The sequence below is a fragment of the Dendrobates tinctorius genome, unplaced genomic scaffold, assembly GCF_039654945.1.
Source record: "Dendrobates tinctorius isolate UK_male_01 unplaced genomic scaffold, ASM3965494v1 ptg000010l, whole genome shotgun sequence".
NCBI classification, from domain to species: domain Eukaryota; kingdom Metazoa; phylum Chordata; class Amphibia; order Anura; family Dendrobatidae; genus Dendrobates; species Dendrobates tinctorius.
The window spans coordinates 13,515,537-13,532,249 of record NW_027361678.1 but is presented as its reverse complement, the minus strand read 5'-3'; the positions used below and the strand labels follow the sequence as shown (position 1 = coordinate 13,532,249).

At 48.5% G+C, this 16,713-nt stretch overlaps 1 protein-coding gene across 4 annotated transcripts in view; it reads left to right on the top strand.

Annotated features, from left to right (window-relative positions):
* Window positions 1-16,713, top strand: part of NRXN3 (neurexin 3) — a 512,486-nt gene that overhangs the window by 180,381 nt on the left and 315,392 nt on the right. For all 4 annotated transcript variants that reach the window (XM_073587115.1, XM_073587106.1, XM_073587097.1 and 1 more), the window contains 2 exons: window positions 5,608-5,811; window positions 7,658-7,684. In XM_073587115.1, coding sequence (XP_073443216.1) covers window positions 5,608-5,811; window positions 7,658-7,684 — 231 coding nt within the window. The remainder of the gene's footprint in view (window positions 1-5,607; window positions 5,812-7,657; window positions 7,685-16,713) is intronic.

The following is a 16,713-nucleotide window of genomic DNA, read 5'->3' as shown; positions in this document are numbered from 1 at the left end:
GGTGTGAGTGCCACTTTCTGTAGCGCAGGGTGAGGAGCTTTTGTGTGAGTGCTGTTCTCCCTGGCGCAAGGTTATGACCTCTTGTGTGAGTGCCGCTCTCTCCTGATTCTCTGCAGTTCCGACATCACACAGCATCCAGGAAACACCGCACCTTGTCGAGTTCTCTGCACTTACTGTCTGAATCTCTAGTATGATGGGAATGTTAGAGATCTTGGCTGACACTGACAGCTTTTTACATTCCCTGAACTTCAGCACTTCGCCAGATAGCTACCTTATGTCTTTTTGCTCATGTACCAGGAAGCTCAGGATCCACAGCTGTAATATGCCTGGATCTGGGAATGGTGAGCTGTATGGAAATATAGATGGTACAAGGAATCCATGTGAAATGCAGAGTCAGAAGTACAAGATGGAAGATGGGGGAATTAGAGGGGATGATTGGAGTACTTGTGGTAGACCCAGCATCAGTATTTGCCCGCAGCTTTCCGTTAGACGATGCCTTTCTTTCTTGTCTGCAATTTCTTGGCTTTTATGACACATTTATGCTGTTGGTTATTGGATGACCTCATCCATTCTGGACTAAGTTGCAGGAGTTTTGCTCCCCCTAGTGGTGTTGGTGCCTCCTGTGATGTGCAGGGATCGCTTCTCACTCTGCAGGGTCCATGGCCATTGATAGTGATGAGCACATAACCATAGCCTCATGCCAGAGTGTCACAAGTGGTCACAGGATCTCGCCGTATTCAGATTCACAGGATTATGGCGTCTCATCACCAGCTGGGGCCCCACTACCTGCCACAGAAAAGCAGCTATCACAGGACGAGAGAAGTAGTACTAAGCAGCTATAATGGGAATAGAGATGTAGTACTGAGCGCTATCACAGGAATACAGAAGTAGTTCTGAGTGGCTGTCGCAAGAATAGAGAAGTAGTATTGAGTAACACAGGAATAGAGAAGTACTACTGAGCGACTATCACAGGAGTAGAGAAATAGTCTCTGGTCAGAGGCTATAATATCTGTGGTGAGGTGCTGTGGTCTCTGTGGTTAGAGGCTGTGATCTTTGGTCTGATGACGAGAGAAGTAGTTCTGAGAGGCTGTCACATTAATAGAGAAGTAATACTGGGCAGCTGTCACAAGAGTAGAGAAATAGCAATGAGCAGCTGTCACAGGAGTAGAGAAGTAGTTGTTGAGTGACTATTACAGGAGTAGAGAAGTAATACAGTACTGAGAAGCTGTCACAGGAAGTACAACCCCTGGCAAAAATTATGGAATCACCGGCCTTGGAGGATGTTCATTCAGTTGTTTACTTTTGTAGAAAAAAAAAGCAGATCACAGACATGGCACAAAACCAAAGTCATTTCAAATGGCAACTTTCTGGCTTTAAGAAACACTAAAAGAAATCAAGAACAAAAAATGTGGTAGTCAGTAATGGTTACTTTTTTAAACCAAGCAAAGGGGAAAATTATGGAATAACTCAATTCTGAGGAAAAAATTATGGAATCACCCCGTAAATTTTAATTCCCAAAACTAACACCTGCATTAGTAGTACCGATCGGGTGTCACAGGACTATAGGAGCAGTACTGAGCTGCTGTCACAGGATGAAAGAAGTAGTACTAAGCATCTTCACAGGAATAGAGAAGTAGTACTGAGTGGCTATCACAGGAATAGGAAAGTAGTACTGAGCAGGTGTCACAAGATGCGAAAAGTAGTACTGAGGAGCTGTCAGAGGAATAGAGAAGTAGAACTGAGCAGCTGTCACAGGAATAGATAAGTAGGACTGAGCCACTATCACAGGAATAGAGAAGTACTACTGAGCGACTATCACAGGAGTAGAGAAATAGTCTCTGTGGGTGGTCAGAGGCTATAAGATCTGTGCTCAGGGGCTGTCGTCGTTGTGGTCTCTGTCGTCAGGGGCTGTGGTTTCTGTGGTTAGAGGCTGTGATCTTTGGTCAGAGGACGAGAATAGTAGTACTGAGCGCCTGTCAGAGGAACAGAGTAGTAGTACTAAAGCGCTATCACAGGACAAGAGAAGTAGTACTGAGCGGCTGTCACATGATGAGAGTAGTGCTGAGTATCTGTCACAGGAATAGAGAAGTGGTATTGAGCAGCTGTCAAAGGATTAGAGAAGTAGTACTGAGTGGCTGTCACAGGAGTAGAGAAGTAGTACTGTGTGGCTATCACAGGAGTAAAGAAGAAGTACTGAGCAACTGTCACAGGAGAAGAGAAGTAGTATTGAGCAGGTGTCACAGGACCAGAGAATAGTACTGAGTGGTTATCGGCAGTTGTGCTCAGGCAGGTCAGTGGCGGTTGTTAAGAGTTGTGTAGTCAATTGTGGTTGCCTCGTGCTGTAGTCAGTGGTGGTTGACAGGTACTGTGGTCAATGGTTGTTTTCAGGGGCTCTAGTCTTTGGTGGTTGTCAGGGACTGTGGTCAGTGATTGTTGTCAGTCGTGGTTGTCGGAGACTTTGGTCAGTGGTGGTTGTCAGGTGCAATAGGGCTTGTGGTCTCTTTCGTCAGGGGTTGTGGTCTCTTTGGCCAGGGGCTGTGGTCTCTGTGGTTAGAGGCTGTGATTTCTAGTCAGGGGTTGTGGTTTCTGGTCAGAGGATGTAGTCAGGGGTTGTGGACTCTGTGATCATGGGTTGTGGATTCTGTGGTCTGGGGTTGTGGTCTCTGGTCAGAGGATGTGGTCTCTTTGGTAAGGGACCTGTGGTCAGGGTCTGTGGTCTCGAGCTGTGGTCAGAGTTTGTGGTCGCTGTTGTCCAAAGTTATCGTCTCTTTGGTCAGGGGTTGTGGTCTCTGGTCAGGTATCGTTGTCAGGGGTAATAGGGTTTGTGGCCTCTGTGGTCAGGGGTTGTGGTCAAAGGCTGTGGTCTGTGAGATCAGAGGCTGTGGTCAGGGACTGTGGTCTCTGTGATCAGGGGCTGTCGTCACTGTTGTCAGAGGCTGTGGTCAGGGTTTATAGTCTCATTGGTGAGGGACTGTGGTCAGAGGCTATGATCTCTGTGGTTATAATCTCTGTGGTCAGGGTCCGTGGTCAGGGGTTGTGGTCTCTATGGTCTGTCGAGGTTTTCGGGCTATGGTTAGTGGCGGTTGTCAGAGCCTTTGGACTCTTGTGGTCAGTGGCGGTTGTCAAGTTCTATGCTCGCTGTGGTCATTGGAGGTTGTCAGTGGCAGTTGTCAGGAGAAGAACAGATGTTTAATGGAGGATGCAGGGATGTTGTTGCAGGAGCAGCTTCACTTAGCTGATTACCTCTTCTGCCTGCACCACAAGTCCCAGGAATCTGGTGCATGCAGCTCCGCAGCCCTGGGCTGGCCAGGATCTATTCCCCAGGCTGCGATTTTCCAATTAATTTCACAAAGCAGCGTCCACGTCTCTCTGCTCTATTCTAATCCCGCGGCTCCTGGAGGGAACTTTCATGATAAGCCGATAAGATGCACGGAGGCCGGAGCCAGGAGCGCAGCGGGATTTCATCTGGTTAATGGGGTATTGTGCAGCATCGGGTTAACCCCTCGAACACTGGAGCTCTTGGAGAAGAGGAGGCCATGGGGAGAATTGCACACAAGGCTCCATCTTGTATTTCTATGACTTATGTAGTTGGGGGACGGAAAAATGTCTTCTTGAACATGATACAACCCCCGGTGTCAGTCCTCTGCTTTCTCCTCCCTTCTGAGTTTGTCATCGGGTGGCACTATCACATGTTTACCTCTCCCATCATATTAAACCCTTTGCAATTACAAAACCTCTTGAATTGGGGATTTCCTGTAATCCGGTGCTCTAAAAACGTCTTTTTATTAAATCATTAACCATTCGTATGCCTGCTCATCCCTCAAAGTCTGCTGCTCGGTGGTAGCCTGGAACAGATCGGCGCTGCAGAAGTTAATCACAATCGCCGCACTCTCACATTGCACAAAGCAATTGAAAGATTAGCGATTTAGGAGCGTAACCCTGCACGCTTGTAATAATCTCAGCGGAGTTTAGACAGAGAATGAGAGACCTCTGTAATCCTCCAGCTCCCAGCTTACGTTGTGGCTCTGCATCCGATGCTGCCTGCGCTTCCCCAAAGCTGATCATAGACATTGTTGCAGGTCCATGGCACATTTCGGCAACCCTCTTCCTTCAGAAAGAGTCAGCAACCAGATCCTAGGGTGTCCATGAATACAAATGATGGCTGGGGAGGGTGGAGATGCCGTATAAGATTGGGCATTATTCCCTCAGAAATGCTTCGTATTAAAGAGCAGGACACCTATGGCAACACGTCTTGGGTGGTTATTCTAAGGACATGGGGGTGATGTGTGCCAGTGTGCATGGCCTCTAGTTAGAAATCAGCAGGCCATTTAGCAGCAGGAGCCTTCTTTACTAATAGTGCAGAGTACACGGTATAAAGGGCATACTATGTGCACAGCGTGGTAAAGCAGCGGCTTCATGTATAAAGCCATGAGTGAGGCCCTTCCCAGGCGTTTGGTGTTGGACCAGAGCTTTCTCTGCTATTGCTCTGTATGGGGTTCACAGCCGCAGTGTGATCCGAGCCGTGTGGCCGACAATGTGCCCAGAGACGTCCACGCTCCCTGCTGCTCTCCACCATGCCAGCTGCCGCTCTCCTTAGTGCCTCTTGCTGCTCTCCGTGCCTGCTGCCGCTCTCCTCCTTGCCTCTTGCCGCTCTTCTCCGCGCCTCTTGCCGCTCTTCTCCGCGCCTCTTGCCGCTCTCCTCCGCGCCTCTTGCCGCTCTCTTTCGTGCCTCTTGCCGCTCTCCTCCTGCCGCTGTCCTTGCCTCCTGCCCCTCTCCTCCATATATCCCTAGGCAGGAGATCAGCCACGTGTCGGTGACGTGCCTTTTTATTGCAGTGACGATTGTATTGCCCCCTCTTGTGAGTGATCAGCCCCCCCCTCCCCCTCGCTTTCTTCCCATCCCAGGGCTTGAGCTAACATTTGTTGCACTGGATGGCCGATCTGCCTTGTGTAAACATCACTGTTAGTTCCGACCCTGGTGTCTGTATTATATAATGTGTGGAGCTGAGCAGCTCTGTCCTGGTCTGTGGGACCAAAAGAGAACCCCCCCTTGTCCAAGCTCCACTGACATAACTGGGGGTGCTCCACTGGCCGCCTGGGCTGTCACGTCATGTGTCAGGAGTAATTCTGCCTGTGTTCCACCGGCCATGAAGTGCAAGATTAGTAGTGATCCTTGTACCAGTTTTGGCAGGAGTTGCTCTGGGGGCAACCTGCGGCATCTTGTTTGATGCGTGTCTTGTTTGACTTCCACAATGAGCTTCATGGCTGATGCACAGATGGGGTGTGTGCAGTACCTCTGCTGGTCCCCAGGGTTGGTCCTTATGATGACGTTTGAATTTCTGTAAAGGTCACTGTGACAAATGCGCTGAAGGGAGCGCAACCGCAACTTGAGAGTGGGGGCCACCTCTGCAGTGCACACACATGATGACTGCGCCCCTGAGCCTGGACTTGTGTGGCCAGTGAGCCTCCAGGTTATGTTGTGCCCTGTGGTCCCAACGGGCACAGAGGCTACCATGAAGGCCGGCAGCGGTGTCGTCTTTCTGTGGATAATGTCTGTGATGTGTGAATGTGGTCATCTCCTCCTGACCAGCTCTTCTCTCCCTGCAGAGGCTTCCATCCTCAGCTATGACGGCAGCATGTACATGAAGATAGTCATGCCGGTTGTCATGCACACGGAGGCTGAAGACGTTTCATTTCGATTCAAGTCTCAGCGAGCCTACGGGCTCCTGGTGGCCACCACGTCCAGAGACTCTGCCGACACACTGCGACTGGAGCTGGATGGGGGCAAAGTTAAACTCACGGTCAACTTAGGTATCGTATGACCCTTCCTGTCTGAGGGGACGGGGATTTCACATCAGTGTCTTTTTGTTCACTCTTTTGGCCGCAGAATAAATTTGTCCATGGTGTCTCCACTGCATGGTCCGGTCCAGCCACACTCCTGACATGGCCCAACGACCAGTGCGGTCCTTGACCTCACCACATTGCCTGTCATTACCGTGTTACCTCTGTGGGGGCCGGCATTGTGCGGGGCTGCACACTGCGGTCTCTCCAGCGGTAACAGGGGAGTGGCGAGACCCCCAGCTTCCAGCCTTCCTACAGGTTAATATGCAGCACTGATCTTATTGCTGAAGTGGATGGCCATTTTGAACTAGCCATAGCCACCTGAGGACTAGCTGAAAATTGCCACCTTTATGCCTGTTGTTGGTGCAGAGGACGGACTTAGGGGGTCTTGTGGGTTCTGCCACTCTCTGCAGGCATTCTCCTGCCATTCATATTTCTTGCATTTTCTCTGCCAATCTTTTGTCATCTTTCTGCCTCATTTGTCTCATTCTTCCACCCAAATCAGTCTCCTGGAGCCTTTTACTGACATTTCTCCCACCCTGCGGGGTGCAGCCCTCGTAGTTATAGAAGGAGACTGTGTTGTGTGGTCTCTGTCCTCCATCCTGTGCTCCTCGTGTCGTGTGATGGTCGTGTCTGTGTCTTTAAGTTTTTAGCCTTGTTACATCATCGGCCATGTTACCTCAAAAGATGGCACTCACTACCCTTCAAAGGCCTGAAGCCTGCGGCCCGTACAGCAAACAGCCTTGAGAACAGAGCGTGCAGAGCAGCATCTAGGGGTGAGCATGACCCCCAGTCGCCCCGTACAAGAGCTTACATCCCAGGTGTCTAGTCTGTATGGTAATGAAAGATCAGAGCCCCCACTACACCCATCCTCCATCTCCTGCCATTCTGGGGGCCACCAAGGAACGGCCTATTTACCCTTCATCTACCTCCCCGTCCTGCTGTTTCCCTCCCTGTTGCCCCTCGTCTCTTGTGTTACCCCCTACCCTTTTGTTTGAGAAGTCGGGGTTCTGATCTTTCAGGTATCCCCTAGCTTTGGCGCTGTCCTTACATGCTCCCAGAATTGACACACTACTGCCCCCACTATTTGCTGATCTCACCGGTTCTCTGAGGGTGTTTGCTCCCACTTTTCTGTTGCGGTTGACGACACATAGCAAACCAAATCGCACGAAACAGCCATGAACCCGGATCAATCTTCCCCATTCAGCCCCCATTTTCTTCTTTTGCCAGGAGCCGGTTATTAAAGGTGCACTCCTCCTTATCCATGTGGTGGTAGATTTACTGAATGATTTACACAACTCCCATCATGAGCCGATCACCTCTGTACGAGAGCACATCTGCCATCGCAGGCCTCATGGTACAGTGTGAGGCCTGCTGTCTTCATAGAGGACACTGGTGGGATGAGTCACATACGGGGCTTTCTGTACATCCTGCCCCTTACATACTGAGCCATAGCACAGCCACGGACCTTGCTATTGCCCTGTACCGATGGCTGAGGGTTCTGCAGCAATGTGTTTGTGCGGTTTGCTGTTTGTACGTGGCCATTTTATAGATTAATTACACAATTTGTAGGAGTCACATTGTAGGTGAGCGGAGCCTTGCTCCCATCCCTCCTTGTCCATGACACATGGCAGCCCCCAGTCACACACACGGCAGCGCTGGCTGCTCCCTATGAAACTCACACCTAGAACTATAAAATGGCCACTCTTGTTGCGTGTGTCTGTCCCCGGAAGGGTGGACCTCACTGTTTTTGGATGACTGCAGCTGTAACCTTGAAGGATACGAATTCATCTTTCATTTATTTTTTCCCATCTAGACTGTATCAGGATAAACTGTAACTCCAGTAAGTTTATACCTCAATCTCATTTTGTTCTTTCTGTCTCATGCTCTTGTGTAATTGGCTTCTCTGCAGAATCTGTTATGTTTGTGGACACTGAGCGTGGCCAAGTCTGCTCCTCTGTGGCCACCGACACCTAGTGGTCATATTGGTGCAATGATACAAAGGGTAACCTCACCTGAACCCTCAGTGGCTTTCTCTCAGAGGGCATGTTGAATTTTGTAGTTCACCCAGAGGTTTCCACGCTACTGAGGACACTTGTAGATCAGGCACGCTGGGATACACACTCTCATTATTCAGTCTATGGGGACATATATAAATGGTCATGTCTCCAGACCACCCATCATTGTCCTGCTAATATCTGGGCACTGTGTGCCCTGGTATATTCCTGAGCTTGGAGGTAAGTGGTTGTCCTGACAGCGCCACCGCAGTGTTCACAGGTAAGTTCTCATATTCATGTCATTGTCTGTAAGCTCCATGTAAGATGACATTTTACACCCCCTCACTGCAGGCACTAAACACCAATTAGGACAGAAAAAGGAGATGATCTGATGATCGGTGCAGAGACTCATCATTTCCACAAAACCTTAAAATAAAAATGTTTGCAGCTTGTGCAGCTCTTAGTGGCAGCCTCTTTATGTGCATGGTTTTTCCTTTCTGCTCTTGGGAGTAACATCGCTTGCCGTCTTCTCTTGTTTTCATGTCCATAACCTGCTTGAGGGAAAAGTCCACAGATATTGTAAGGATAGGGATGGAAAACATGAAGATGTAGGAAAAAAATGCATCGGACTGTAAAGTCAAGGACTGCGGGTGACAAGAGAGGGGCCGCTCTGACCTCAGGTGACAGGTGAGTGGCCGCTCTGTCCTCAGGCGACGGGAGAGAGGACACTGACTTCAGGTGAATGGAGAGAGGCCGCTCTGACCTCAGGTGAGGGGAGAGGGGCCGCTCTGACCTCAGGTGACAGGTGAGTGGCTGCTCTGTCTTCAGGTGAAGGGCTTGAGGACACTGACTTTAGGTGAAGGGAGAGGGGGCCGCTCTGACCTCAGTTGACGGGAGAGGGGCTGCTCTGTCCTCAGTTGACGGAAGACGGGCCGCTCTGACCTCAGGTGATGGGAGAGGGGTCGCTCTGTCCTCAGGCGATGGGAGAGGGTCCGATTAGTCCTCAGGCGATGGGAGAGGGGCCTCTCTGTCTTCAGGCGGCGAGGGAGGGGCCGCTTTATCTTCAGGCGGTGAGAGAGAGGCCACTCTGTCTTCAGGCGACTGGAGAGGGGACGCTCTGAACTCTGGTGACGGGTGAGGGGCCTGCTTGTCTTCAGGTGATGGGAGAGGGTCTGCTCTGTCCTTGGGTAACGGGAGAAGGTCCACTCTGACCTCAGGTGATGGTAGAGGGGCTGCTCTGTCCTCGGGTGAGGGGAGAAGGTCTTCTCTAACCTCAGGTGTGACTGGATTGTCCGCTCTGACCTCAGGTGACGGGAGAGGGGCCTGTTTATCCTCAGGTGACAGGAGAGGGGCCACTCTGACCTCAGGTGATGGGAACGGGTCCGCTCTGTCCTTGGGTGATGGGAGAAGGTCCGCTCTGACCTCAGGTGATGGTAGAGGGGCTGCTCTGTCCTCAGGTGACGGGAGAGGTTCTGCTCTGACATCAGGTGACGGGAGAGGGTCCGCTCCGATCTAAGATGTTGGGAGAAGGGCCTGTTTATCTTCAAGTGAAGAGAGAGGGGCCCTCTGACCTCAGGTGACAAAAGAGGGTCCGCTCTTTCCTCATGTGTCAGTAGAGGGGCCGGTTTGTCATCAGGTGACGGGAGAGGGGCCGCTCTGACCTCAGGTGACGGGAGAGGTTCTGCTCTGACCTCAGGTGACGGGGGAGGGTCCGCTCTGATCTAAGATGTTGGTAGAAGGGCCTGTTTATCCTCAGGTGAAGGGAGAGGGGCCCTCTGACCTCAGGTGACAAAAGAGGGTCCGCTCTTTCCTCAGGTGTCAGTAGAGGGGCCTGTTTGTCTTCAGGTGACGGGAGAGGGGCCGCTCTGACCTCAGGTGACAGGAGAGGGAGCCTGTTTGTCCTCAGGTGATGGGAGAGGTTCTGCTCTGACCTCAGGTGACGGGAGAGGGTCCGCTCTGATCTAAGATGTTGGTAGAAGGGCCTGTTTATCCTCAGGTGACGGGAGAGGGGCCGCTCTAACCTCAGGTGACAGCAGGGGGGCCTGTTTGTCTTCAGGTGACGGGAGAGGGTCCGCTCTGACCTCAGGTGACGGGAGAGGAGCCTGTTTGTCTTCAGGTGACGGGAAAGGGTCCGCTCTGACCTCAGCTGACGGGAGAGGAGCCTATTTCTCCTCAGGTGACGGGAGAGTTCTGCTCTGACCTCAGGTGACGGGAGACGGTCCGCTCTGATCTAAGATGTCAAGAGAAGGGCCTGTTTATCCTCAGGTGAAGGGAGAGGGGCCCTCTGACCTCAGGTGACAAAAGAGGATCCGCTCTTTTCTCAGGTGACGGGAGAGGGGCCGCTCTAACCTCAGGTAACAGCAGAGGGGCCTGTTTGTCTTCAGGTGACGGGAGAGGGTCCGCTCTGACCTCAGGTGACGGGAGAGGAGCCTAGTTGTCCTCAGGTGACGGGAGAGGCTCTCCTCTGACCTCGGGTGAAGGGACAGGGTCCGCTCTGATCTAAGATGTCGGGAGAAGGGCCTGTTTATCCTCAGGTGACGGGAGAGGGTCCGCTCTGACCTCAGGTGATGGTAGAGGTGCCACTGTGATCTCAGGTGATGGGAGAAGGGCCACTCTGATCTCATGTGCCGGTTTGTCCTCAGGTGATGGGAGAGGGGTCGCTCTGGCCTCGGGTTACGGGAGAGGTGCCACTTTGTCCTCAGGTGACAGGAGAAGTGCCGCTCTGACCTCAGGTGATGGGAAAGGGGCCGCTTTGACCTCAGGCGACGGTGAGCGGTTGCTCTGTCCTATGGTGACATGTAAGGGTCCGCATAGGTTACAGGTGAGGGGCTGCCCTGTCCTCTGGTTACTCACATTCCTACGTCTCGTTGAAGATGCTGGTGGTCAGCCAGTGTGGTGGTAGAAGTCCATCAGTGGTGTCTTTTGGATGTGTCCGGGCAGGGACTGTTGTCGCCGGTGTGGGCTCTGCGCTTCACCCTTCCCCTGCCCCGCACTGCTGCTCCTCCTCTGTGCCAGAGATCTGACCGGTGAGATAATTTTGCCTCTCTATAGAGAGCAGCAAGCACCACTCTGGTGCAATGGGTGGAGTGCACAGCTAGGTGGCAGCCACGTTCTTTCTTTGCTCTACAGAGCGATGATAATCGTCTGCCAACCTTCAATAACAGGACATGTCACCATTATGAGTCAGGGAATGAATGTGCTACCCCTTAAATACTAATTTATTTATTTTATTTATTTTACTCATTTATATAGTGCCATTAATTCCACAGCGCTGTACAGACATTATTGACACTGTCCCAGATGGGGCTCACAATCTAAATTCCCTATCAGTATGTCTTTGGAATGTGGGAGGAAACCAGAGTGCCCGGAAGAAACCCACGCAAACACGGGGAGGTAGGGGAGAACATACAAACTCCTTGCAGATGTTGTCCTTGGTGGGATTTGAACCTAGGTCCCCAGCACTGCAAGGCTGCAGTGCTAACCACCAATCTACCATGCCGTTCTATCATCCTCTCCAGTCTCTGACCTTTACCTTTTTGGCCAGTCCATCATTTTATTCTCCTTCCCTGCCTCTAATCCACCTGGTCTTTCCGTTGCCAGCTCCATTTTCTTCTCCTCTCTGACATATCTACTAATCCTAACCTATCGTCTGTGTGTCAGCGCTGTATGTAGACCTCCTAGTGGAATGACCAGACGGGGGGGGGGGGTGCATGGATCCACAGGTATATGCCAGTCAGTGGCTGATGAAGGTCGGCATTGAACACTGGCATACTGCCCTGCTCTGTTTTGGATGGGTAGAGGATTGGTTAATATCCAGAATCGCATTAACTTCTTGTTTTCTTCTGCACCTTGCGATTCGTGATCCTTACTCTTCACACATACACGCCTGACTGGTAAGGACATGTCGGGTACACTGCTGGGGGCATAGGCCACAGGGTCCTCAGAGTGCCGGGTGTTCACTAAGGATGTTGGGGATGCTGAAGCGGTCAACATAAAGGCAGGGAAGAAACATTACCCAGCACTCCTGTCGTGAACCCTGATCAGATCCCATCACCAGGTCATGAATTCATATATCACAATATGCACTGCTCCACTACTGTACATTCATCTGTGAACCAAACGGTGAGTGTCTGTGCAGCTCACCCCATGTGAGCAGTAATGTATGCAGATACAGAACCACAGGGGGGCAGCAGGGTGAGGACCTGAGAGCTAACAGGAATCCAGCAGCTGGAAGCTACTGCCCCTCACATGTGGATGTGGTGGTGGATGGTCCCTGTGAGCGGGAATGGTATAGTCACCCTGCATACAGAGTGGCACCGCAGAGAGCGCCCACAGGTCTTCTGTTTGCATGTGATGACTGCCGCTGGGATCTCTTCACATACACAGAATTACTGCTCCAGTGAGAGGCGAGTTAAATTATCTGCATAGGAACGCATGTAATTACTTGCATTTTTCTCAAACACGACTTTGATGAATCAGCCTGGGCCGAGGCGGGAGAAATTCTTACATTTCAAAAGGGCTCCCATTATTATGCTTCACCTTCAGGAGGCAACGTTGAACTCTCATCACTTATCACAAGTGACCTGGCAGATTCATGTAAACTTTCCACTGATCACCAAATATCGAACCACATTGATAAAGGCCATCAACTCCAGAGCTTGTCCATTGCTGCCAAGTTCCCCTCCTGGGATTGAAGAATTGGACATTTCCCTGGCACTGTAATGACACAAGTAGGGAAGAATCGGGCTTAGTATCTGTTACACCAGGCAGTGATCTCTGGAAGAAGAAGGCTGCAAATGTGTAGGAGTGGACCACCCTTCCTTGATGAGTCCTCCAAGTGATGCAAGCCAAACTGGAAGTGCATTGGGGGCAGATATGGACACTGGTTGACACAGACTGAAGAGGTTCCTGTGCAAGAACAACATAATGGCCCTTTGGAGTCCAACAGTTCCTCATAATGCCCAATTCCACCTGCTCTGGAGCTGGATATGGCCTTCTGACCTCTTGGACCCACCCTCACATTGGTTACTACAGGACAATAATCTTTATAATCTTTGTTTTCATATAGCACTAACATATTCCACAGCGCTTTACAGTTTGCACACATTATCATCGCTGTCACAATCTAAATTCCCTATCAGTGTGTTGGAGGAAACCGGAGTACCGAGAGGAAACCCATGCAAACACGGGGAGAACATACAAACTTCTTGCAGATGTTGTCCTTGGTGGGATTTGAACTCAGGACTCCAGCGCTGCAAGGCTGCAGTGCTAACCACTGAGCCACCGTTCTGCCCTAACAAGTATCCTTTTTCCCACTGGTTTCGTTAGTAAAATCTTCCTGACAGGTTCCCTTTCAAGATCTTATAAATGGTCCGAAATTTAGGTAAATGAGTATTTGTAAAATTATTGGTCATATGAAACAGGGCTGTGATCATCCGACAAGCGAACCTTCGGCTGATGGGATGGGTTGTGTTTGTCTAAAGGTGGATTTACATGGGAAGATTTCTACCCACAGCAGAGCCTCAGAGTGCGGAGAGAGAAGGAGATTAGAATAGTTCAGTCCTCATGCAGTTTGTGATTTCGTAATGGCTTCTGTGGAGTCGAACAGAGGATTGTTATGTTCCACCAGATGAAGGAGTCTGTCCGACTCTGAAACATATTGTGATTGTACATGCGGTGCCGCTCTGTGTCTGCAGCGTTAATTTTTGTCTCCTTTCTGTTCAGTGCAGTTAAGATGTTTTCAAAGGAGTCTGGACGCAGCACAGAAGTGTATCAGCCGCTTACTCCTCTCTCCCCATTGAAAAGACATGAACAGTGATCCGATCACTCATGTTTGGAGGAGATGGTTGTCTGCTCAATGAACATACAAACAAATTTATATTATTCTGTCACACGTGAAACTGACACGAACAAGTAACCAGAAAATTCCTCTGCCAGTAAACAAGTGACGGCAAGAGGAAAGCAGGGGAAATCGGTGAAATGATAGTCATAGAATTCTAGAATGTCTGATTTGGACGGGACCCCCAGTGTCATCATGTCCAACCCCCTATCCAATGCAGGATTCACTAAATCATCTCAGACGGATCTGTCCAGCCTCTGTTTGAAGACTTCCATTGAAGGAGAACTCACCAGTTCTCATCGTAGGCTGTTGCACTCATTGATCACCCTCACTGTCAAAAAGTTTTTTCTAATATCTAAGCTGTATCTTCTCCCTTTCAGTTTCATTCCATTGCATCTCATGTTTCCATGTGCAAATGAGAATAAGGATGACCCCTCTACACTGTGACATCCCTTCAGATAGTTTTAGACAGCTATTAAGTCTCCTCTTAGCCTTCTTTTTTGCAAGCTAATCATTCCCAGATCCTTTAATTGTTCCTCATAGGAAATACTTTGCAGTCCGCTCACCATCCTGGTAGCTCTTCTCTGAACTTGCTCCAGTTTTTCAATGTATTTTTTAAAATGTGGTACTCAGAACAGGACACAGTTTTCCAGAAGAGACCTGACTGTGGAGGAGTAAAGGGGGATAATTACTTTACGCGATCTAGACTCTATGCTTCTGTTAATACATGCTAGAACTGTTTGCTTTTTTTTGCTGTTGCATCACAATGTTGACTCATGTGCAGTCTTTTTCACAAGTGCTGTTGCTTAGTTCTATTCCTCCCATTCTGTAGATGTAATTTTCATTTCTCTTGCCCAGATGTAGAATCTTGCATTTCTCCCTGTTAAATACCATTCTACTAGTCACTGTCCATTGTTCAAGCTTATCAAGATCCTTCTGAATCCTTTTTCTGTCTTCTTTAGTGTTAGCTATCCCTCCTTCAGTTCCCATATTTAGATCATTTATAAAAATGTTGAACTACACTGGGGCCAGGACAGAGCCTTGTGGTATCCCTCTTGAAACACTCTTCCAATTGGATGTGCAACCATTAATGACCACTCTTTGAGTGTGATCACTGAGCCAGTTATGAATCCACCTAACTGTAGCCTTGTCAGTCCCATACTTGGTAATTTTGTCAATAAGGATAGCATGAGATACTTTATCAAATCTTTCCTGGTATAGAAGTAAAGTTCACTGGCCTGTCATTTCCTGGCTCCATCTTCTTTTTTTTTTTTTTGAAGATAGGCAAATATTGTACCTTTCTCCAATCTTCTGGGACTTCTGTTCTCCAGGAATTTTTCAAAGATTTTGGCTAGTGGTTCTGCAATTTCCTCTAACTGTTTCAGTACCAAGGATGTAATTAATCTGTACCAGGAGATTTAAATTCTTGTAAATTAGCTGTGTTCACTCAGCATCTCTCTGTTTATGGATAGTGTGGATTATTTTATTCCTTTGATGGCACCGTGAAGATCAATTGATGTTACACTTGCTTTCTTAGAGAACACAGATGCAAAATAGGAATTTATAAATTTGGCCTTCTCATCATCATTTTTGACCACTTCACCCTTTTCAGCCTGTAAAAATCCTATAGCATCTTTGACTTTTCTTTTGCTTTTGACATACCCCTCAAATCTTTTTTTTACTGCTTTTGGTCTCCCTTGCATACCTCAGTTCATTACTGGCTTTAGCTCTTCTAACGCTTGCCCTGCATTCCCTGCAGACAGCATTGTATTCTTCTTTAGACATGCTCCCCTCTTTTCATTTTATATATATTTCTTTTCTCCTTTTTAACAAGTGATTAAGTTCTATGTTCATCCACCCTGGTCTGTTTAAATGCTTCCAATTCTTTCTATTTGCGATTGTTACTGGGTGTGCATTGAGAATTTAATTTAGCAAAACCTCCCATCCTTGGACTTTTCTGTTCTTTAGAACATCCATCCATTAGACATTTTCTACCTTCTTTCTGAGCCCATTAAAATCTGCCTTTCTGATGTCTAACCTTAAAGTCTTAGTCCTCGCTGGTCTTCCTCCTCTTGTAATCCAAAACTTGAGGATAGCATGATCGCTGCCTCCTAAATTCCCAGCCACCTTTACTTCCTCAACCATTTTCTCCCTGTTGGTAAGAATTAGGTCCAAGATTGCAGATCCTCTTGTTTTCTCTTCTACCTTTTGAAAGATAAAGTTGTCAGCAAGAGAAGATAAGACCTTTCTGGACCCAGTACTTTTGCCTGATAGAGATTCCCAACAAATATCTGGATAGTTATAATCTTCTATGATCACTATGTCGTACTTTTTTGAGAAGAGAGACATCTGATGTAGAGTTCATCCATATCTTTAGTTTATCCTTGTGGCCTATAATAAACACCTACAGTAGTGTCCTTTCTGTTATTCTCTCCTTGAATTCTTATCCAAACAGTTTCTACAGAGCTACCAGTCTCTGAAACTTGTGTCTCTGTGGAGATATACTTTTCCTAACATACAATGCAACACCTCCTTCCCTCTTGTTAATCCTGTTTCTAATAAATAAGTTGTAGTCTTCAAGTTTTGTATTCCAATAATGTGTATCATCCCACCAAGTTTTGGTCCTGCCTCTCTCTTCCTGTGTTAGCAGCTCCAATTTTCCTTGTTTCTCTTGATCTGTGCATTTGTATAGACACATTTTAGTTTGTAGTTGGTTTCTCTTGCTCCTCTATTTTTATTTAGAGTTTGTTGTTTCTGTTCTTCCTCTCCACTTCTAATAACAGGGTTCTCAAAACAATTCATTAGCTTCATATTTTTTTCCTGGCTGTATATTTCCCATCACATATTGCTCTAGTTTAAAGCTCTCCTGATGAGTGTAGCAAGGCATCTACCAAATATGTGTTTTTATGTTTTTGTAAGATGCAACCCATCTCTATCAAGGCCTAAAGTTTAGGATGACAAACTTTTCTTGTTTTTTAGGCAAAAAATATCATTTTCATTTTTTACTTTTAAAAATTACAAAGTTAAATGGGCAGG